The sequence below is a fragment of the Tamandua tetradactyla genome, chromosome 9 (assembly GCF_023851605.1).
Source record: "Tamandua tetradactyla isolate mTamTet1 chromosome 9, mTamTet1.pri, whole genome shotgun sequence".
Classification (NCBI taxonomy): domain Eukaryota; kingdom Metazoa; phylum Chordata; class Mammalia; order Pilosa; family Myrmecophagidae; genus Tamandua; species Tamandua tetradactyla.
Genome location: NC_135335.1, coordinates 45,027,203 through 45,051,629, shown reverse-complemented (window position 1 = coordinate 45,051,629; position 24,427 = coordinate 45,027,203). Strand labels below are relative to the sequence as shown.

At 39.0% G+C, this 24,427-nt stretch overlaps 1 protein-coding gene and 1 long non-coding RNA gene across 3 annotated transcripts in view; one reads left to right on the top strand and one right to left on the bottom strand.

Moving 5' to 3' along the window:
* Positions 1 to 11,738, bottom strand: part of SUMF1 (sulfatase modifying factor 1) — a 177,200-nt gene extending 165,462 nt beyond the window's left edge. For both annotated transcript variants that reach the window (XM_077116694.1, XM_077116695.1), the window contains exon 1: positions 11,435 to 11,738. In XM_077116694.1, the coding sequence (XP_076972809.1) occupies positions 11,435 to 11,722 (288 nt within the window). In that variant the 5' untranslated portion in view covers positions 11,723 to 11,738. The remainder of the gene's footprint in view (positions 1 to 11,434) is intronic.
* On the top strand, positions 755 to 5,247 carry LOC143647065 (uncharacterized). The gene is made up of 2 exons (XR_013157814.1): positions 755 to 876; positions 5,077 to 5,247. It is a non-coding gene; the product is annotated as an uncharacterized LOC143647065 (long non-coding RNA).
* Positions 11,739 to 24,427: the final 12,689 nt, after the last annotated feature.

Genomic DNA, 24,427 nt, shown 5'->3' with positions numbered 1-24,427 from the left:
GTGGTGAGGCAAGATAAGACAGAAATGAAAGAACAATTATGGTATGGTCTCCTTTGGAAAATGCTTATAAGAAAACAATGGGCTAGATTATAAACTTTTATAGTCGACACATTTATTTAGTTCAGAGTGGTAACTACTGTTTCTGAGTTTCGAGAGGCTGTTTATATATATATTGATATTTAGAGATAAGAACAAAGCCAATCAGGTCAGGGTTAAAACAATTCAGAACACAGGGGTAAGGAAGACATTGTCTATATTTTAGAACCACACATACTCTTTGAGAACAAAGGATGAAAGGTTTATTTGGTCTGGAACCTAAATTTTCTATAGCATATAATTTAACTCAACCGATCTGTATAGCTCATTTGAACAACTGAAACACAGGGAGCCCAGAATATGAAAGAGGTCCTTTAATTCTGTATAACTTAATGTAATACCTGGATACATCCTAGATATATTAAGCAGATAATCAAAAAGTATTGGGAAAGTCCCTTGAGGGATGGGAGAAAAAATATGGAACTATTAAACTTTACCATCAGAGAATCCCCTAATACTGTGTCAAACTTTAGGGACACCCAAATCAATAAGCCAATCCCTTGATCTCAAGGCTTACTCTTGTGAAGCTTCTGTAGGTAACAGAGAAGCTTAGCATACCTATAGGTATGCCTAAGCATTACTTCTGAAGGACCTCTTGGGTTGCTCAGATGTGACCTCACTCTAAGCCCAACGTGAAATCACTGCCCTTCCCCCTACATGGGACATCACATCCAGGGGTAAAAGTCTCCCTGGCAGCGTGGGAGAAAACTTCCAGGGATAAGTACGCCTCTGGCACTATAGGATCAACAATTCCTACTGACCAAAAGGGCGAAAAGAAAGGTAATTAACAAAATATCAGTGGCAGAGAGAGTTCAAATAAAGTTGAAAGGCTACTCTGGTGGTTGCTCTTACGCAAGCTTCAGTTAGATGTTGCTACCTATCATAATTTGACAACCTGCAACCAGGACCATTCCAGCCAATCCTAAAGAACAACTAGGGCAATATATAAGATTCCACAAGGAATCTTAGAATCTTAGCTACTAGAGTAGCTTCCCAGAAACCTTCAACCTCCAGATGGGTCCCTGTACCGGATAAGTCCTAAAACCTAGAGGGCCCAGCCTCTCCAGAACATCAGCTAGTTCCATCTCCCTACCCCATATTATTGACAGACCCTTCCAAAATGAAAAAGCTGGAATGGTCTTCACCCAAACACTCTTAAAGAGAGGGACAGAAAGATCAAAGGCGATGGTGGCGTTATACAGTTGAAGATAGGATTTAACAAATGAATATGACTGCTGAATCATTTAATTGATAATCTCTTTTGGTCTCCAGGATTTTAGAACAGCTAGAAGTAAAACGCTAAAATTGTGGAATTGTGACCCTTACCAAACTTCATCAAAATATGTTCTACAACTAATCATGATGCCATGCTTTGAAAGTTATTGCTTTTCTTGTATATATGGTTTTTTTTCACAAAACAGAAAAAAAAAGTCGATTGTGATGATAAAAAAAATATTCATGCCCTCTAGCCTCCTATATTCTGGAGCAGCTAGCAGGAAAAATCTGAGGGAATCGTATGGTAGGCCATGACAAACTCTGGGATCTGTCCAGTAACACCTTGTTGAAGAGTGCTTTGAAAACTATTGCTTTTTTATTTCTTTCCTTTGTATATATGTATACTATACGATTAAAAAGTTAAAAAAAAAAAAAAGAGAACATGCCTCAATTAGAGCTAAAAACAAAACCAATCTAGCTGGGTCTAAGGTAAATCAGAATGTAGAGTAAAAGATGATAGTATATGTACTCGAGACTTTTAGCTACGGTATGAGTTCAAAGGCAGAGAGGTTTATTATGTCTAAAACCTAAATTTTCTGTAACACATAATCTAAATCGACCTCACTGGATAACTCACTTAAACCACCCAAAGTCCTGGAGTACGGAATGGAAACAAAGCCTTATAATTCTGCATAGATTAATATAATAATAGGATACATCTCAGACTATGGTGGGCTGATAACCAAAAAGTATTGGTAGAGTCCCTTGAGGACCTAAAGGGGGAAAAATTATATAAATATATATATGAAACTATTAAACTCTCCTATCTGGGAAAACCTGGGTACCTCCTCAACCATTGGGGACTCCAAAGAAAATAGGCCAAGTCCTGAGTTTGAGGCTTGCTCTTATGAAATTTTTTTCTATAGGGGAGAAGCTAAGACTGCCCATAATGAGGCCTAAGAGAGGCTTCCCAGAAGACTCTTTGTTGTTCAGATGTGCCTCTCTTCCTCTAAGCCCAACTCTGCAAGGAAAATCATGGCCCTTCCCCCTATGTGGGACATGACAGTCAGGGGTGAAAATCTCCCTGACAATGCGGGGCATAACTCCCCGGGATGAGTCCAGCCCTGACACCATGGGATCGACAACTCCTTCCTGACCAAAAGGGGGAAAAGAAGTATAATAAAATTAGGCATCAATGGCCCAGAGAGATCAAATGGAGACAAGGGACTATTCTGGAGGTTACTCTTAGGTAAGTTTCAGTTAGGGCTAATTTCCATGGTTTTCCAAGCCTCAATAAACATCACTCCTGTTGACTCTTAAGAACACCTAGGGCAGTCAAGCCAACTCACCTGGGACAGAGCAGTCTCTTCAATAAATGGTGCCTAGAGAACTGGATATCCATATGCAAAAGAATGAAAGAAGACCCATATCTCACACCCTATACAAAAGTTAACTCAAAATGGATCAAAGATCTAAACATTAGGTCTAAGACCATAAAACAGTTAGAGGAAAATGTTGGGAGATATCTTATGGATCTTACAACTGGAGGCGGTTTTATGGACCTTAAACCTAAAGCAAGAGCACTGAAGAAGGAAATAAATAAATGGGAACTCCTCAAAATTAAACACTTTTGTGCATCAAAGAACTTCATCAAGAAAGTAGAAAGACAGCCTTCACAATGGGAGACAATATTTGGAAATGATATATCAGATAAAGGTCTAGTATCCAGAATTTATAAAGAGATTGTTCATCTCAACAACAAAAAGACAGCCAACCCAATTACAAAATGGGAAAAAGACTTGAACAGACACCTCTCAGAAGAGGAAATACGGATGGCCAAGAGGCACATGAAGAGATGCTCAATGTCCCTGGCCATTACAGAAATGCAAATCAAAACCACAATGAGATATCATCTCACACCCACCAGAATGGCCATTATCAACAAAACAGAAAATGACAAGTGCTGGAGAGGATGCGGAGAAAGAGGCACACTTATCCACTGTTGGTGGGAATGTCAAAGGGTGCAACCACTGTGGAAGGCAGTTTGGCGGTTCCTCAAAAAGCTGAATATAGAATTGCCATACGACCCAGCAATACCATTGCTAGGTATCTACTCAAAGGACTTAAGGGCAAAGACACAAACGGACATTTGCACACCAATGTTTATAGCAGCATTATTTACAATTGCAAAGAGATGGAAACAGCCAAAATCTCCATCAACAGAAGAGTGGCTAAACAAACTGTGGTATATACATACGATGGAATATTATGCAGCTTTAAGACAAGATAAACTTATGAACCATGTAATAACATGGATGGACCTAGAGAATATTATGCTGAGTGAATCCAGCCAAAAACTAAAGGACAAATACTGTATGGTCCCACTGATGTGAACGGACATTCGAGAATAAACTTGAAATATGTCATTGGTAACAGAGTTCAGCAGGAGTTAGAAACAGGGTAAGACAATGGGTAATTGAAGCTGAAGGGATACAGACTGTGCAACAGGACTAGATACAAAAACTCAAAAATGGACAGCACAATAATACCTAATTGTAAAGTAATCATGTTAAAACACTGAATGAAGCTGCATCTGAGCTATAGGTTTTTGTTTTGTTTTGTTTTGTTTTGATTTTACTATTATTACTTTTATTTTTCTCTCTATATTAACATTCTATATCTTTTTCGGTTATGTTGCTAGTTCTTCTAAACCAATGCAAATGTACTAAGAAATGATGATCATGCATCTATGTGATGATGTTAAGAATTAATGATTGCATATGTAGAATGGTATGATCTGTAAATGTTGGGTTAATTTCTTTTTTTCCGTTAATTAAAAAAAAAAAAAAAAAGAGAGAAGGGATAATTGGAGCTGAAGGGATACAGACTGTACAACGGGACTGGATATAAAAACTCAGAAATGGACAGCACAATACTACCCAATTGTAATGCAATTATGTTAAAACACTGAATGAAGCTGCATGTGAGGTATAGGTTTTTTGTTTTTGTTTTTTTTGTTTTTTTTTCTTTCTATTATTGTTTTAATTCTTATTCTGTTGTCTTTTTATTTCTTTTTCTAAATCGATGCAAATGTACTAAGAAATGATGAATATGCAACTATGTGATGTTATTAAGAATTACTGATTGTACATGTAGATTGGAATGATTTCTAATTGTTTTGTTAATTCTTTTTTTAATTAATAAAAAAAAAGTGATAAAAAAAATTATATGCTTATACACCAAAAAAAAAAAAAGAACACCTAGGGCTTGAACTGAGACTATATAAGGCAACCAAGGTTGCCTTCCTGGAACATACCATTCCCAGAGGGTTCCGAGGTCAGATAAATCCTGAAACTCAGAGGGACCAGACTCTCCTGGATTATCAATTAATTACATCCCCCTATCCTTTAATATGGACCTTCCCTTCTCAACATAAAAAAGTCAGAATGGGCATCGTGCAAGGAACCTCAAGATTGGGGGAGGATTAAAGGAAAAGTTGGAAGTATAACAGAGAAAATGGGATGTAACAAATGAGTATGGCTGCTGAATCACTATATCAATATTCCTTCTAACTGCCAATGTTTTGGAGCAGCCTGAAGGAAAAATCTGAGATGATGGAATGAATGGTAGCACATAACAAACTGGGATCTAACATGTAGCTACCTGTAGGAAGCATGCTTTCAAATTTATTGCTTTTTTTCTTTGCTTTGTATATGTATTATACAATTAAAAAAAACCTTTAAAAATTTTTTTTAAAAAAAACAGATCTGACCAAATACCCCTGGAAAAGGAGAAGATTAGAAACAGATACAAAGAAGGCTTCTAGAGTATCAGCAATGTTGTAACCTTGGCAGATGTTTGCTCTGTAACTATTTGTTAAACTACACTTTGAAATGTGCTCTAGTAACTACTTATTAAACTATACTTTGAAATTTATCATTTTTCTGTATGTATGTTTTATTTCACAATGAAAAATGTTAAATAAAAAAAGGAGCAATAAAGACACTCAGATAATCAAAAGCTAAAGGAGTTCATCACCACTAGACCCATCTGAAAAGCAATGCTAAAGGGAGCTCTTCAGACTGAAAGGAAAGGATACTACACAATGGATCAAAGTGGTATAAAGAAATAAAGACCTCTGATAAAGGTAATCATATGGGTAACTATAAATGCCACTATTATTGTATTAATTTTTTTGTATGCAACTTGACTCATTACATTATATAAGTTCTAAATTTTGAATGCATAAAAAATAATGATAAATCTATGGTTTGAGACATAATGTATAAAACTATAACTCTAACATGTACAACAAAAGGTACAGGACAAAGGGGCCAAAGTAACAGTAACTCATGTAAACTATTGAAGTTAGGTAGATATCAAGTTAAACATGATTGTTATAAAGGATGTTAAATTTAGCACTATGGTAACTACAAATAAAATATCAGAGAATACATATGCAGGGAAATGAGAAGATATTTAAACTTTTACACTGCAAAAAAATCAAATAAAAATGCAAGTAGGCATTAACGGAAGAACTGAAGGACAAAAAAGGTATAGGATTTACAAACACCAAATAGCAAAACGGCAGAAGAAAATCCCACTTATCAGTAGTTACATCACATGTAAATGGAATAAACTCTCAAGTCAAAAGGCAGAGATAGGCAGACTGGGGAAAAAAGCATGACCTAACTATATACTGTTTACAAAAGACTCATCCAAAATTCAAAGACACATATAGGTTGAAAGTGAAAGAATAGAAAAAAAGACAGCTGGAATAGCTATACAAATATCAGATAAAAGAGATCTGAAGTCAAACCAACTGCTTCAAATGACAAAGAAGATCACTACATATTGATGAAGGTGTCAATTCAATAAGAAGACATAACAGTTATAAATACATATGTGCATCTAACAGCAGAGTTGCAAAATATAGAAGCAAATACTGATTGATTTAAGGAACAGATAGTTACATTATTATTAGCAGAAGACTTAAATTCACCACTTTTAATAACTGATAGAACATATAAACAAAAGATCAGTAAAGGACTAGAAGACTTGAACGATACTATAAACTAACTACACTTAACTAACATATAAAGAACACCTCACACAACAGCAGCAGACTACATATTCTTCTCCAATGGACATGGGTAATTCTCTAGGATAGACTATGTATTAGGTCACAAGACAAGTCTCAATAAATTTAAAAATACTGAAATCATGCAATGCACCTTCTCTAACCACAATGAAATGAAATTTAAAATCAATATCAGAAGAACTGGAAAACTCACAAAATTGTGTAAATTAAATAACACACTCTTAAACAACCCATGGGTCAAATATGAAATAACAAGGGGAATTAGGAAATATCTTCAGACAAATTAAAAAAACAATACACCAAAACTTATAGGATGCAGCAAAGACAGTAATGAGAGGAAAATGTATAGCTCTAAATGTTTACATCTCATATGAGAGGCCTAAACTCACATCTAGAAAACTAGAAAAGAAGAGTAAACTAAATGCAAAGTGAGCAGAAGGCTGTAAATAAGAAATATCAGAGTGGACATAAATAAAATAGAGAAAGGAAACAAAAAATAGAATCAACAAACCCAAAAGCTGGATATTTGAAAAGATCAATAAAATTGACAAACCTTTCAGTAGACTGGCAAAGAATAAGTGAGAGGACTCAAATAACTCTGAAATGAGAGTGGAGACATTTCACACAATCTACACACATTTCATTGTGTGAAATGGACACACAATCTACAAGGACTTAAGAAGAAAGCAAAGATCTCATCATACCAGTAACAAGTAAACAGACTGAATCAGTAATCAAAAAGCTCAAAAAATAAAAGCCCAGGATCAGATGGCTTCACAGGTAATTTTACCAACATTCCAAACAGAAATAACACCAATTCTGCTCAAACTCTTTCAAAACACTGAATAGGAGAGAACATTTCCTAATTCATTCAATGAGGCCAATATCACCCTAAAACCAAAGCCAGATAAAGATACCAAAAGAAAACAAAATTACAGACCAATATCCTTTATGAATAAAGAAGCAAATATCCTCAACAAAATACTAGCAACTGAATCCAACACTTTATTATATAAGCAATGATCAAGTGGGATTCATCCCAGGTATATAAGGCTGTCTGAATATTAGAAAATCAATTAACATAATTTATCGTATTAAAAGAAAAAGAACTAAAAGAAAAACATATGCTCATTCCAGTTGATGCAGAAAAGGCATTTAACAAAATTCAGCAGCCCACCATGGAAAAAACACTTTGAAAACTAGGAATAGAAGGAAATTTCCTCAATGTGATAAAAGGGCATATATGAAAATCCCTCTGCTAACACCACTCTCAATCGTGAAAGATTAAAACTTTGCCTCTAAGATGAGGAATAAGACAAGGATGTCCCCTGACACGCTGGTATTCAACACTGTACTGGAAGTTCTTGCCAGAGCAATCAGGGAAAAATAAAAGAATAAAAGGCATCCAAATTAGAAAAGAAGAAGTAACACTTTTTCTATTTGCAAAAGACATGACCCTATATAACAGAAAACTCTGAAAATCCACAACAAAGCTATTGGAGTTAATAAACTAATTCAGCAAAGTGATGGGGTACTAGATCAGCATGGAAAACTCAGTGGTGTTTCTATATAGTAGTAATGAACATTCTGAAGAAGAAAACAAGGGGGAAAACCCATCTATAACAGTAACTAAAAGAATCAAATATCTAGGAATAAACTTAATCAAAGATGCTTTGATTAAATGACATCAGAAAACCAAATGGAAAAACCAAAACATTGTCAAAAGAAATAAAATGAGAACTAAAGAAATGGAATTCTGTGCTCATGGATTTGAGGACTAAATATCGTTAAGATGTCAATTCTACCCAAAGCTATTTACAGTCAAGGCAATCCCATTCAAAACCCCAACTGCCTTTTTTGGAGCAATGGAAAATACAATCATTAAATTTATATGGCAGGATAAGGGGCTCCGAATAGTCAAAATCATGGTGAAAAAGAACAAAGTTAGAGGACACACACTTACTGATTTCAAAACATAATACAAAATTACGTGGTACTGGCACAAGGACTGACATATCAACCAATGGAATTGAATTGAGAGTTCAAAATAAACTCTAACATCTATGGTCAATTGACTTTTGACAAAGGTGGCAAGTCCACGCAATGAGGAAAGAATACTCTCTTCAACAAATGGTGCTGAGAAAACCGGATATCCATATGTAAAAGAATGAAGGTGGACCCCTTCCTTATGCTATATACAAAAATTAACTCAAAATGCAGACCATGTACCTAAAAAAAAAATTAACTAAAAATAAACCACAGTCCCAAACATAAGAACTAAAATTATAGAACTCCTAGAAGGAAACAGGGAAGTATTATCAGGGGCTCGTGTTCAGCAATGGTCTCTTAGACCTTACTACAAAAGCACAAGCAACAAGAGAAGAGAAGAAGATAAATGCGATTTCATCAAAATCAAACTCATGTGCATCAAAGGACATTATCAAGAAAATAAAGACAAGCTACAGAACAGGAAACAATATTTGGAAATGATGTATCTTAAGGAGTTAATATCTAGAATATATTTTAAAAATTTCCTATAATTCAACAACAAAAAAACAAACCATCCAACTAAAAATTGGGCAAAGAAATTGAACACTTTTCCAAAGAAGATATACAAAGGGTCAATAAGTACATAAAAAGATTCTCAACATCATTAGCCATTTGGGAAATACAAATCAATACAATAAGCCATGACTTCACACCCACTAAAATGGCTATTAATAAAAAACTGAAAGTAATAAGAATTGGTAAGGATGTGGAGAAATAGGAACACCTGCATTGCTTCTGAGAATGTAAAATAATACAACACTGTGGAGCAGCTTGGTGTTCTTCAGAAAACGAAATATGAAATTACCTCTTGACCAAACAATCCCACTTCTAGGTATACACCCAAAAGAATTGAAAGCAGGGACTCAAACAGACCTTTGCATATACACAAGTTCATAGCAGCATTATTCACAATTGTCAAAAGGCACAAGTAACCCAAGTATCCATCAATAGAGGGACGGATAAACGGATAAACGTAATGTGGTATAAACATACAATGGAGTATTATTTGGCAGTAAAAAGGAATGAAGTTCTGATGCATTATACTACATAGATACATAGATGACTTTTGGTTTTTTTTGTATGCTGTACGGCAGAGGTTAGGAGGGAATAAAGATAACAAGTAGGAAAAGGAACAACAGTGCTTAAACCAAGCTCCCTAATGTACTTACACTTCCATGTGAGTATCCCGTTATTGCAGCACCATATGCTGAATTTCTGTTCGTTTGTTTTTTGTTTTTGTTTGTTCGCTTGTTTGTTTGTTTTGGGGGGAAGTCCAAGGGCCAGAAATAGAATCTGGGTCTCCCGCATGGCAGGTGCGAATTCTACCACTGAACTACCTCTGCACCCCCAGATGAGCTTTTAAGAGATATCAAGTTGGTAGAATATGCAAACTCATAATGCCAGAAAGTAGAATATTCATTTCCAGGGGCTGGTTGGGGGTAGGGAATGGAGATTTACTGTTTAATGGGTACAGAATTTCTGTATAGGGTGATGGAGAAGTTTTGGCAATAGATGGTGTGATCGTAGCACAACGTTGTGACTGTAATTAATACAAGTGAATTGTAAACTAAAAATAAAATGGGAAATTTTGAGTTGTACATGTTAGCGCAATATAAAATTTAAAAATTAAAAAAAAAAAAATTCCTAGCACCCATTTCCCATTCTGCAACCAATATGACAATGGGCCACTCAAAATGAGGAGTGCTCAGTATAGACCAGAAAGTTCTGAGCAAAAATCTGACATAGGCCAAAGTGTACAAGCAAATCAGACACCTGCCCAGTTAGTTAGAAAGCAGATAAACAGATACAGGGCTTTCTCTTTAGAGAAAGGGACAGATTATCAATTATCATGCAAATTAGAGATGAATTAAAATCAATTATAACCAACACACACTAAAAAGTAACCAAGATTCCCACCACACAGAATATAAATACAAATAATGCAGGAGTCTTCTGGCAATAACAGAAAAAAGTTAAAAGGTCAATAATTACACATAATGGAGAAACAATAAGAAATGGCTGCCAACTTCCTACACTCTGTTCCTGCGAGATTAAAACATGGTCTTGGCCTTCACCAAGCTCACAGCCTAAAACAGACATCATCAGCAGACAAGCATCTTAAAAATTGTTATGTCAAAGTAAAAACACGACTGTGGCAGTAATATTTTAATACACTGATCACTACAAAGAGGGCAGGAGTCAGACAGGGCCTGCAGGAGAAAGTTACCTATCGTGTAAGTGGTGAAAATTGGTCAGACCTAACCCAGAGGAGAGAAAACTGAGATGAAGAAAGAAGGAAAGGGTGTACAAGAAGGGGCACAGTTTAACAGTCTGAGCACTGGGGTTTTAGTCCCAAAAGCTTTTTCCACAAACACACCAGTACGCAACGTACCCAGAAAGAACCAAGTAATAACAGTTAATACTACTACATATCCTAGTACCTAGCACATCCAGGGCACTGTGTGAGGCATAAAAAACAAGGAATAAAGCAACTACGGCTGACTTTGTCCTTGCTTGTGCTTTAGCGCTAGAGACAGCAGAAGAGTAAAACACATAGTTGCCCTCGAGAAGCAGAGCATATTGAAGGTAGTACGGACAAGTATACAACAACGTTTGGGACGCTGAGAACCATTCACAGTTAATAAAGAGAGGTTTTGGACTGAATCCAGAACTGTCTGGCTTAAAATTCTGAAACTTTCAGAGGGGTTAAAAGGTGGTAAAGACAAGAAGAGAAGAAGGAACAAAGTCTTTAAACCAAACTCCCTAATGCACAGAAATGTGCTGATTCCCAAAATGCGGCCCGACTTCCAGGCGGGAAAAAAAAAACACTCCTTGTCACAGAATCAGCAAGTACGCGATTTGGGGCGTGGTGATTACCTTTACTTGCCTTCCTACCAAGCCCCTGTCTTGCTCTTTCCAACCCAGTCCAAGAACCCGCAGGTACCCACCCGCCACCGGGAAATCGAGGAGCACCTTGGGGGGTGCGAGCGCTTGCTCTGCAGGAGCCCGCTCCGAGGCCCGCCCCGGGGCATTCGCCTCCCGTGAGTATCTGTGTGCGGCCGCCGAACTGCCGTGGGAGCCGGGCCGCTGGGGTGTGCCGCAGCCGCAGGATCCCGCGAGAGACCCAGCGGTCGCGCCGGCCCCTGTCCCGACCTCCTCGCTAGCCGCCGTCCGGCACAGCAACAAGAACAGCGGGAGCAAGAGGACGCGACCTAGTCCGGGGCAGCGCCCATAAGCCGGCCCTAACGCGGGCGCAGCCATGTTTTTCCGCGGACATGTGACCCCCGCAGGTCACGTGACCCTGCCCACTTTAAAGCGAGCGGACGCGAACACTGAGTTCATAGGGATAGGCCGCGAAGAATCGCGCTTTCTAAACCTTTTTCCTCGTGCCTGTGCTTTGAAAGTTTCTATGGAGCTCTGCCGACGTCAAAACTCAACAAAACACGTTACCCTATAGAACTAAAAGTCTTCCACAGAGTATAAAATTGGGCGCCATTAGTCTTTCTTGGTTGAAAAATGGTAATTGGTAAAATTAATTGGGCATTTGCTAAGTGCCAGACACTATGCTAAATAAACACTTCATTAAAAAAAAACTTAATCATCACAACAGCACTGTGATATTGAATTCACAGAACCATGAAATGACTTGCCCAAGGTCACCTGGCAGATAAATGTCAAAACGAGTTAAAACATAGGGAATCTAGCTTCAAACCCTGCCTTTTACCTATTATGCTGCACTGTAGTCAACTAAATAAACTTCACCTTACAGGAAACAGAAAGGAAGATGAACTTGTTGAAAGACACGTGACCAAGGGAATGCAGTTTAGGGAAGCCCAGACTGGAACATCGTACTAAGGTGGTGCTTCCTGAAGCGTTCCTATAGGCACCAGCCTCGGTGTCTCCTGGGACCTTGTTAGACATGCAATACTGAATCTGAACCTCTGGGAATGGGACTAGCAATTTGTTTCTTAACAAGCTTTCCAGATGACTTTAATGCACACTGAAGTTTAAGAACTGGTCTTCTATGGGATCCCTTTTCTTCAGCAAACATGCAAAAACAAAACACAAAAAGGAAGATCGTTATAGATTAAAAACGACAACCAATGTAAGAATTTGAGAATCCGAGAGTTTTGCCACGCAAAGGAGGACTCCAAGAGACGTTCTCTCATGCAACACGCAAGGGGTTTATTTTCCACACATGTGTGGGGCTCGCTGAACACGCAGGAACAGAGAGCCCCGAACTTAAGTCTGCAAAAGCTTTTTAAAGGGTAAGATGAGGGGGGTGGGGGTTGAGCATGGGTCACAGGTGCTGTTTTGCAAAAAAGCAGATAAGAACAGTTTTACAATAAGCATTTCTTAACAGTTTTACAACAAGTAACCTTGGCGCCAGGATTGTTTATCTTCAGCCTGATGGGGCCCATAATTCTTTTCTTTATAATTCTTAACTCACACTAAATGCATAGCCGTGAATATAAAATGACACAAATGCTTTTGCTGGATATTTCAGAAGCTAAAATATATGTAAATAGCTAAATTAAGCAGGAAAAATTAGCTACTGTTAAGCTTTATAAAATTCCCTTTTACACCAACTGCAATGTATGGACTTGATCTAAACACTGATTCAAACTTCTTGATCTCGAAACTTTTGAGATAATCAGGGAAGTTTGACGATTGGATCAAATTATGGTATTTGATGAAATTAAGGAATTACTGTGAATGTTTTCTTGTTAGAAAAGGTCATGGTAATCGTTATGTTTTATGTTTTTTAAGAGACTCCTTTCTTTGAGGTGTATTCATCAAAATGTATACGGATAAAATGAAGTACTGTCAAGGATTTGCTTCCCCAAAAATGGGGAATTGTTGGGGGCTAAAGAGTCATACTTGGATATAAATTGGTAATTATTGAAGCAGTTGATGGGTATCTGGGTCTTTATCCTATTCTCTCTTCTTTAGTAGGTTGTTTGTTTGTTTAATAGAAAGAGAGATAAGTTCTTTGCCCTTGTTGGCTGTTTTACAGTTTGCGGAAAATGCTCACATGCATATTCTCATCTGTGCTGGTTTGAAATGATGTACGTACCCTAGAAAAGCCATGTTTTAATCTTGATCCCATTTTGTAAAGGCAGCATTTCTTCTAATCCCTATTCAGTATCGTCTGTTTGAATCTATAATTAAATCCACTCCCTGGAGATATAATTAGTCAAGAGTGGTTGTTAAGCTGGATTAGGTGACGACAAGTCTCCACCCATTTGTGTGGATCTTGATAAGTTTCTGGAGTCCTATAAAAGAGGAAACATTTTGGAGAATGAAATGTTTCTGCTCTGGAGAGCAGAGTATGCTGCAGCACCACGAAGCAGAGAGTCCACGAGCCAGCGACCTTTGGAAATGAAGAAGGAAAACACCTCCTGGAGAGCTTCATGAAACCAGAAGCCAGGAGAGAAAGCTAGCAGATGATGCCATGTTCACCATGTGCCCTTCCAGATGAGACAGGAACCCTGACTGTGTTCACCATGTGCCTTCTCACTTGAGAGAGAAACCCTGAACTTCATTGGCCTTCTTTTTTTTTTAACATGGGCAGGCACCGGGAATCAAACCCGGTTCCTTGGGCATGGCAGGCAAGCACTCTTACCTGCTGAGCCATCGTGGCCCACCCTTCATTGGCCTTCTTGAACCAAGGTATTTTTCCCTGGATGGATGGCTTTGTCTGGACATTTCTGTAGACTCGCTTTAATTGGGACGTTTTCTCAGCCTTAGAACTGTAAACTAGCAACTTATTAAATTCCTCTTTTAAAAGTCATTCTGTTTCTGATATATTGCATTTTGGCAGCTAGCAAACTAGAACATCATCTGAAATCACAACCGCTTGGCAAAAAGCCTATTATCATTGTACCCATTTCTCAGCTGAGGAGGCTGAAAAGGGAATGGCTTAACCAAGAATTTATTTATTTATTTATTTTGCTTTACGTAGTATATGTTCTAGGGTGCAGGTCAAAGATAAACGTTGTTAGTCCCTTAGCAAAAGGGGAGTGTGAGCACATACTGTCTCTGCTGCCATTCAGACACCTGAACTCTTTTGATTCATGGTCCTGTGTATACCACTAGGCTGTAAGCTCTGTGAAAGCAAGGATCCTGACTATTCACCCCTGTATCTGCAAAGTCTGGCAAAGGCCTGGCACATAAAAAGCACTCAGTGAACATTTATTGAATTAATGAATATCAGTAATCATGATCTGTTTAAGGGAAAGCAAATTATCGAGAAAATTATACAGGTGTATTGAGAGCTGGCCTCTTAGAAGATTTGTCACCGATGCAATTACTTTGTCTTTCTGAGCCTCTATTTCTTCATATGTGAATTGGAGATAATAATGTCTCTTTCTTAAAGTTTATTAGGATTAATTTAGGTATAGTATGTATAGGTTTACCCCAGAGATTAGCTCAAAAAATATTTGTTATTATTATGAGTCATTATCAAAGATGGAAACTGACTCCTCTCTACATCCACAATAATTTATTTTTGGTCACTAATCAATGAGTAAGCAGAGTATGTTGATAAGCAATTCCTAGGAGAGACCTCTGTTATAAATCAGGATTAAAAGTACAGCTTAGTTATCAGCCCTGTACAAATTAAGACAATTTATCTTGAATTTCTACCACTCTCCATCTCCTATTTGAGGTACTTGTGCATTCTATGGTCTTCCTTGCCCCTTCTATCTAATGAATTCTCATTCTTTTGTTAGTTGACCCCTTTATAAATGTCAAAGCATTGCTCCAAGAAAACACAAAAGACACTATGTTCCTAGAATATATATAAAAAAAACTATCACCTGCTATAGAGCTTACCTTAGCTTACTTTCCAGCAGGGAGAGGCAGAAAAATTAAGGTAATAAATTATATACAGACGGGAGTGCTAGTGGGTGGGGGCCTTAATGAGATGAGAAATAGGCAATATCTTGGAGGAAATGAGAGTTATCCAAGTAGAGATAAGAGAGAAGAACATTGCAGGTGGTGAGAATAGCTGGACGTAAGACCCTATGGTCTTGTAATGATTAAGTTTGTGTCAATTTAACCAGATTATAGGGTCCATTTCTTTGGTCATGCAAGCACTGGCCTGATCTTTAATGTGAGGGAATTTTGTAGACAAATTTAAGTCACTAGTCAGCTGATTGCATCTATGGCTGATTACATCTAGAGTCAACAATGGAGATTTCCTTCAGCAATCAGAGAACTGTTAAAGGGAGAATGGATGATTTCAGCAATCGGAAAGAATGTCTGAGGAAATTGGGAGAAAGAATTTCCATCTCTAGTCCTGCCAGCCATCTTCTCCCAGGGAATTCATTGAAACCTTCATTGGAGTTCCCAACTTGCGACCTGCCCAGCAGAATTCAGACTTGCCAATCGCCATGGTCACTTGAGCCAATTTCTATAATAAATCCCCTGTCTATATCTATCTCTCTCTCTATCTCCTGTTGGCTCTGTTACTCTGGAGAACTCTGACTAATACAGGCCTGAACATATCTGGTGTGTTCACTGAATGACCCAGAAGCCAATGTGGCCACAGTGGCGTGAGCAAGAGTGAGAGTGAGAGGAAAGGAATGAGGAAGATAACAGAGAGCCAGACCACGTGAGGGCTTGCAGGCTTTTACTCTAAATGAAATGTGGTGCCATTATGCGATTATGAGGTGAGACATGACATTCCTCTTACCTATCAAGGCCAATTTCTTTGCCAAGTTAGACTCTTCTTCTTGCCTGCTTGTCCCTGGACACAAGGAATCCAACATGCCCTGAAGGCAACCATGGTTTTTAGTTCAATGGGACCCTTGCTATGTCCTCAGAAAGAGAGTGCCCCCTCAGGGACCACTAATTCCAAACTCTACAGGTCTCAGAGTTGCAGAGATGGGAGTGATAATAATTGCACCCCCTTCTACTACTATCTCTTGGTTGTTGAACCTATGTTTTCTTCCTATTAGGGTTCTCAGTGCCACATAGAGGTTTCTGACTGAGTGCCTATGCTGCATCTTGATAGATGGGCCCCATGCTTGCAGAGATTGCCTTCAAGCTGGCATTTCAGCTATGTCTGCAATGAGCCATTTCAGAGATCTGTGAGGCCAGCTGCTTCCAGATGGTATGGTACTGGGAGCCATGGCCAGGGCTCACTCCTGCAGCTCCTTTATGGTGAGGTGGATCTGTGGTCAGATGGTATAGTGCATGTGAATATGCCTATGGATCAAGCATTCTATAGGCCCCAAAGAGTGATGCTGGTTAAGGCTCCTGGAGCAGGAAAGGCACAGCTCAAAACTTTGTGCATTGAGAAGATTTTGCTTTGCTATCATTTTGCATGACCACTCCTGCGTGTGGCTGTGATACATCTACCATCCATTTCTGAGTTGTATTCTCAAACTGAGTCAAGCCATTCATAAACCCAACTTGGGGATTTTCCTCCTCCTTTTGCTGGTCATGAGGGACCCCCCACATGACCCTACGTAGGATCAGACTATATTATGACAAAGGACAGGAGCTTTAATATAGCCATGGGGTAAAGCTGTAAAGCAAAGGTTAGCAAACTTTTTGCATTAAGGGCCAGATAGGGAATCTTTTAGACAACATATGAACTCTATTGCATGTTCTTCTTTGATTTTTTGTTTTTTTTAACAAACATTTAAAAAGTAAAAAACATTGTTAGCCCAAATGCAGTGCAAAAACAAGCCATGGGTGACTGTGAGGAGATTTGGTCTGTGCTATAAGGGAATATTTTTTCTGTTCCATTTTCATTTGATCTGTCTCTGATTACTTTTCCTGATTGGGATAGGAAAAACAACAACAACACACATTTGCCAATTCCATAGCAGAACATCTTATACCTGAAGCCAGAAGTTTCATTAATCTGCTCTGGTCATACCACCACATCCAGCACAGCAGCTGAGACTAAGGCTACTATTGGTTTAGCTTGTGTTTGTCTGAAGTCATTCTTTTTAGTGGGCTCACCACCCTCTACCTCTTGCATTTCTCTTTTTGCCTTCTTCATGTTGTACATGTTAAGCAGCAGCTTCATTGACTACCTACCTATTTCACCCCTAGGGATGCCATGTTCTATTAACCATCTGCACATTCTCTGTGGACCAAGTCCCCTTGGCTGACCACCTATCTTGGATGGGGACCTCATTATAGCCATGCTGTAGTGGAATGTGTCCCCAAACCCCATCTTGCCATCAGCTTTCTAAGACCACTTCCAGTACCAGTCATGTCAGTTTGGTCCCTCTCAAAAACAGAGGTCAAGATGTAAATTAGAAATGCAAGAGATTTATTGGCGATGACACCAACGAATGCTAAACAGGGAAGAGGGTAGGTGTAGGTAAGGAAAGCTTCCAAATAACAGCACAAGTCTGACAGCAGGAAAAGGCCAGAGGCAAGACAGAGGATTGGGTAAGAAAAGATTCTGCGTATGGTGCTTGTGCTTGTTTGAAAGGATGTATGAACCCTAGAAAAACCATGTTTTAGTCCTAATCCCATCTTGTGAGGGCAGCCGTTTCTTCTAACCCCAATTCAGTACTGTATGTTTGAAACTGAAATTAGATCATCTTCCTGGAGATGAGACTCAATCAAGAGTGGTTAAACTGGATTAGGTAGAGACGTGTCTCCACCCATTCGGGTTGGTCTTGTTTAGTTTACTGGAATCCTATAGAAGAGGAAACATTTTGGAGAATCAGGGAGATTCTGAGAGAGCAGAGAATGACATAGCCATGAGAATCAGAGAGTCCACCAGCCAGTGACCCTTGGAAATGAAGAAGGAAAATGCCTCCCAGGGAGCTTCATGAAAGGAAGCCAGGAGAGAAAGCTAGCAGATGATGCCATGCTTGCCATGTGCCTTTCCAGATGACAGAGAAACTCTGACTGTGTTTGACATGTGCCTTCTCACTTGAGAGAGAAACCCTGAACTTCACTGGCCTTCTCGAACCAAGGTATCTTTCCTTGGATGCCTTAGATTGGACATTTCTATAGACTTGTTTTAATTGGGACATTTTCTCAGCCTTAGAACTGTAAACCTGTAACTTATTAAATTCCTGTTTTTAAAACCATTCTGTTTCTGGTATGTTGCATTCCGGCAGCTAGTAAACTAGAACAGTGCTGTACTGAGAAAGTCTAGGCCAGCCTATTAGGGAGCTTCAGAGCAAAGAATGATCATTAGAGAAGACTTGTTGCCAGACCTCAATCTTCCCACCATATTCAGTTTTTGGTTGGCACAGTCTTCAATTTGAACTCTGTGAGTGAGCCCACGAGGGCTGGTGCTGGAGGCTGTCAGGCGACGGTACTCCTTGAAGCAGGTTCTTCTTGAAAGGAGATCTGTGCACACACCACCTGATCGCCACATGTGATTAACAAGGCTTTCTGTGGCCCAGCCTCTCCCTACCTTCTCGATATCACCTTTTTTCACTTTTCCCCTGTTCGCCACGTTCCAGCTGTGCTATCCTTCCCGCTGGTTCTGGACAGCTTGAAGCATAATCCCACCCCAAGGTCTTTGCACTTTGCTGTTCCTTCCACCTGCAATCTCTACCCTTTTCATGACTGTTTCTCTTTCATATTTCAGCTCAGAGAAGTCTTCACTAATCATCAGATATGAAATAGCCCTTCCTTTGTGCTCTGTCATATCACCTCTTTTATTGACTTCATAGCCCTTGTTAATACCTGAAATTATTTTATCTCCTTCCTCTACTAAAATACATGGTAGAGGCTATACTTGCCCCCATAGAGGCAAGCATAGTATCTACCATATTCAATGCTGTATCTTCAAACCTAGAACAATACTTGGCATACAGAAGTGCTGAGTGAATATTTATCAAATAAATGGATGAATTGTTGAAAGAGTAAAAAACTCCAGACTGTGAGAGGAGTAAATCTGAACCTCCACATTCCTCAGATCACAATGCTTCGAAACATTCATAAAAACAAGACTGGACATCAGGGTCTTTGTGTCAGCAGCTTGCTGCCTGACAGTGTTATATGCACGTAAACATTCAGGGCATCACTTTCCGTCTTTACAACCAGAAGGGTCTGAGATCATCTGTGAGGTGGAAATAATAGCACTTCCGTCTGAGTTTTATGAAGATCCGTTCTTCCTTTGTTAACCAATATTTATGAAGTATCAACTGGATGCTATTAGAGGCACTGAAGATAAAGCAGTGAACAAAACAGATGAACTTTCTTGCCTTCGTGGAGGGACATTAAATGACTTAATATGTGTGAAACACTTAGAATACTGCTTTATAGGTAGGAAAGAGCTCAAGAAATATTAGCTATTATGATTATTTTTATTGCTATCATCAACCTAGTTCGTGTCTAAAATGAGTACGCCTAAGTTTTGCTTAAAACAAGACCACTGCTTCTGTGTATCTTAATAGTAAAAAAGAGAAGCCCAGACAACTAAGGGTAGAAAAAGTTTGCCACGTGGTTCTTTCCTTAGATTTTCTTCAGAGTTGTGTGGTGAAATCATCCGATTAGAAAGCCTATTACTTTCAACATTTTAGTTTTGCTAACTGGTCCTCTAGTCCATGAGGGAAACTCATAAACAGGAAAGCTTTTAGTTTCTATGGTTTTTGTTTTTGTTTTCCCTTTTCCTTGTTCAATTGCTTTGGTTTTACTTCTCACCTTTCTTAAATGCTACCCCCTTCCCAGGCCGTAAAAAAAGTGTTCCTTGGGCCACGGTGGCTCAGCAGGCAAGGATGCTTGCCTGCCATGCCAGAGGACCCGGGTTCGATTCCCAGTGCCTGCCCATGTGAAAAAAAAAACAAAACAAACAAACAAAAAAAAACTGTCTTCTCTGAATGGAAGATAGAACAAGAAAAAAAAGTTCAAATAAAAAAGTGTTCCTTAAATAAAATGCAAAGAGTTATTTGTAAGGATGCACAGGATGGGAGCTGCAGGAAACTGAACGACTGGATTCCAGGATGAGCCAGAAGCATTTCAGAGACTCCCACCGAAGTTGATTTAGAGTCTGAAGCAGCTCCAGGGACCTCAGCAGCAGGGGTCCTTGGTCTCCATTCTGTGCCTCTCTTCATTCATTCACCATCTCTAGTACGTCTGCTTTTTTCTGCAAACTCATATGCTCTCTCCCCACTGGCTTGTCTTGCTCACCCTCTCCTCAGTGTCCTTTTTCTGTCTCACAGTTTCTGCTTAGTCACAGTTCCTGTTTCCAGCATACTTCTGAGTCCACGTGCCCTCGGCATTACCCCACAGCCTCATTCGGCTTCAGCTTCTCCTGCTAACTCTAACTGCCGTTCAGCTGTCACAGAGAGGAAACCCGACTTGCCCAGCTCATTGTTGGCACACCGCAGACTGATGGGGTGCCTGGAGTTCAGCTGCATTGGAGGCGGGTAGCCACCACTGGTCAGTGCAGTTAGAAGGTCAAGCAAAACCATAGCATTCATCAGGATTACTTGGAAGGCTTGTTAACACAGTGATTGTTGCACCACTCACAGATCCAGTAGATGTGGGGTGGGGCCCAAGAGTTTGCATTTCTAGCAAGTATCCAGCGGCTGCTGCTGACGTTCCAGACACTTTCTGAACCATCACTTTCATAAAATAAGCTAGCCCCTCAGCACCCTGTGCTGGGTGGGACATTTTTTTCTCCCTAGGGGCCTGGCAGGCACTGTGATTGACAGCTCCAGCATAATTTATGATTATTCCTCTCCAAGTTGGCCGTCCATTTATCTCCCTATGTTCCTGAAGAGTGGAACTGGAGGGAGGGTGAGAAGAAGCAGAAGGGGACAGCAGTCGCTTCTCGGCCTTTCGGCTAAGATCAATTATAGAATAGTGCCGCAAGAAAGCTTGAAGCAAGTTCAAAATATTTTCTTTGCCCTTGGAAAAAGCAAGGAAGAAATAATATAAGAAATCACACTCATATTTCTCTTCTAAATCCTTCCTAGCTTTCAAGAAATCATGAAATTGATTTATTGAAATCAAATAAAATGAGAGAAGTGAATGATTCCCAAATTTTCAAGAATGAGAGCTCAATTTTAAAGGGAAAAATATATATATTTCAGGTGCTCAGACAGTAGCAGCTTTACTTTTAGTAGTCATTTTTTTAAGAAAATGAAATGTCAAGATGCTGCTATGAAGGCAGTATATTAATAAAGGAAAGTACATATTAAATCACATCAACACCTGGATATATTTGAAAGGTACAAATGTATATTTCTTTTCAGGATTCAGACAATGCTTTAGTCCTCCAGAGGTCTGTGACCCAAGGGGATCAATAAGGAAGTAACTTTTTTCAACAAAGACTTAAAATCATTATCCCACTTGTAGTACTTTTGCCTAACATAACACAAAAGTTCTGGATTTAGAGTCAAGCATCAGGCCTTTTTTTTTTTTTTTTTGTCTTTTCTTTCCCTTTTCATTTTCCTTCCTTTGTTTCCCAGGAGACTTGAGTTTTAGTCATTAGGCTTCTATGGGCCTGAGCTTCCTCCTCTCTAAAATGAGATTACTTACCTTACCTACTTCATAATAGCACTTTGTTAAAACCAGATTGGCAGATAAAACAAGGGAAATAAATGCTAGTTGATATTATATCACTTTGATTCTAAGACAAATCTGGATGTATCTTATGAGGGCTTCCTTTTCCCTCAAAATATTGCTTTTTAAACAGGGTATATATTTCACTAAATGGTCTTGGAATCATAGCTTTACATAGCCCTCTAATTGACAATGAATATATGAATTAATGTTTTTCTCTTGTTCCTTTCTCTTGAAGCTTGCAAATACAGTCTCCAAAAGAGAATGTGCCCCTGTACTATAGGAAAAAATGTTGGTAGACAAAATAGTGTGTCTATTTCCCCCGAAGATATCCATGCCTTAATTTCTGGACTCTGCAAATATGTCATCTCACTTAGTAAAAGAGATTTTGCAGGTGTCATTAAGGTTGAGGACATTAAGATAGGAAGACTATACTGAATTTGAATCCAGGATAATAATGAACTTGTGTGTTTAAGCTGCCAAATTTGTGGTGATTTTTTACTCAGCAATAGGAAACTAACACAAATACATATTTCACTTCCAGCATTATCACCAGATGTAAGTTGAAATGCAGGCAGAGGGATCAGCAAATGCACAGGTCTCCACCTTCTTGGCATCCTTTGGAGGGTCAGACAACATGCTTTGGCTGGGACAACATGGGACCATGTAGGAGCTGGGCTCCTAAGGAGGGACTCTGCCCCTCAGTCTCTCTCACTACTCTCCCTTTTCCCTAGGAAAATGTGCGAGTAGTCTTGCAATAAAGTAGGGGCAGGAAGAGGGGGGTAGTCATTTTGGGCTCAGGCAAAATCAGACAATCCAACCTCAAATGCCAGCTGTTTGGGAATTCAGAGAAATACCATGTGCCCAGCCCCTGGAGATCTTGGGGCCATTGAAACTATGGGAAGTCTCAGACCTTCTCACTGAGACAGTGGAAGCCACAGTTGTCAACCAGTTCCTGGCCAGGCAACCCAAAGTTCCTGAAGTCATTTTCCAGACAGTTTTCACAAATCCTTAATTAGAGGTGTGTTATCTTTGTGCATATAAAGTGTCACTTAATACAGTTGATTCTCAACTTTGGGCCTATCAGAATCACCCAGAGGGCTTGTTAAACACTGAATTCTGATGCTTCACCCCCCAGAGTTTGTGACTCAGTAGCTTTGGGGTGCAGCTCAAGAATTTGCATTTGCAATAGATTCCCAAATAATGCTGATGCTGTTGGTCTGAGGAACACAGTTTGAGAATCATGGGTCTAGTGGGTGAGAGCTTGAGTTTATTAGGGTGCAGGTGGTTCTTGTTGCTTACAAGCTGAATGGTCTTGGGCAACTTTCTTACATTTTGGGATCTTAAATTTACTGCATCTATCAAATAGAACTTGTAGGATAGTGATAAGGATTAAACAGGATAACCTACGTAATTCACTTAGCATAGAGTAAGTACCCAGTTAATGGTTTTTCTTATAATGCTTTACCCTAAGTGCTATGATTAATGGCCAGTTATAAGTGGAATGTAAGACACCAGAAGACACCAGAAGCACACCCACAGATAAGCCAATGGTAGGCAATAAATGTGCCCCTCCAATATCCATAACTTTCTTAAAATCTTCCACTCATGAAACACCATCTAACTTTGTAAATCAAGAAGACTCCCTGGAGGAAAGAGTCAATAAAATGTTTTACTCACAAAACAAAATGAGGAGGAAGTAGAAAGTATAAAAATATTTTGTGAAAATTTGTCTAACAATAGAAAGAGGAAACTCATTTGGGTGTGAGGCAATGACTATAGAAATGGTAAAAAAAAAAAAAGAGCAAATTGAGCCAGGAGCAAATTAATTTGAAAATAATTGTAGAAAAGAAAAAAGAACTGTGCCATGTTCCCTCCTCCGGGAAATCTGACAAGAAAATAACAGTTGGTTTTTTTCCCCTCCTCTTCTAGGATAATTAGTATTACAATTATGTGAAAGAAGTCACCCCTGGAATGACTTCATTTTCTTTCTACTATAAGGAATTCATCCTCTGGGTCACAGCGACAGAAGAACAGGTTAGGTCATTGGGAAAGCAGGATGTTTTTGTTTTCTCCCCATGGAAAATGTTTCTTTCCTGGTGAAAATTGACCATAGAGATGGGCAAAACAGTAACTCAGTGAAATGAAATTCTTTTTTAGTAGGTGACATTAAGACTTTAATCATGCCTTCTGCTTAAAAACAAACAAATAAAAAGAGCCAATAGAGAGAACAGGTAAGAAGGTTTGCTAATGTAATTTAATAGTTTAAGTTCCAGTGATCCAATCCAGGATTGATTAAAAGTGTGAATCCTGACTTCCAATCCCAGCATAGCCACTGTTTGGCACTGTGGTCTGTTGGATCATAGAATCTTTAAATGTCTGTTCCTTCATCAGTGGAAAGAACAGATTGGAGTAGATAACTCATTTCTAAAATGTTCATTATCAAGTGTCCTTTTTAAAAAA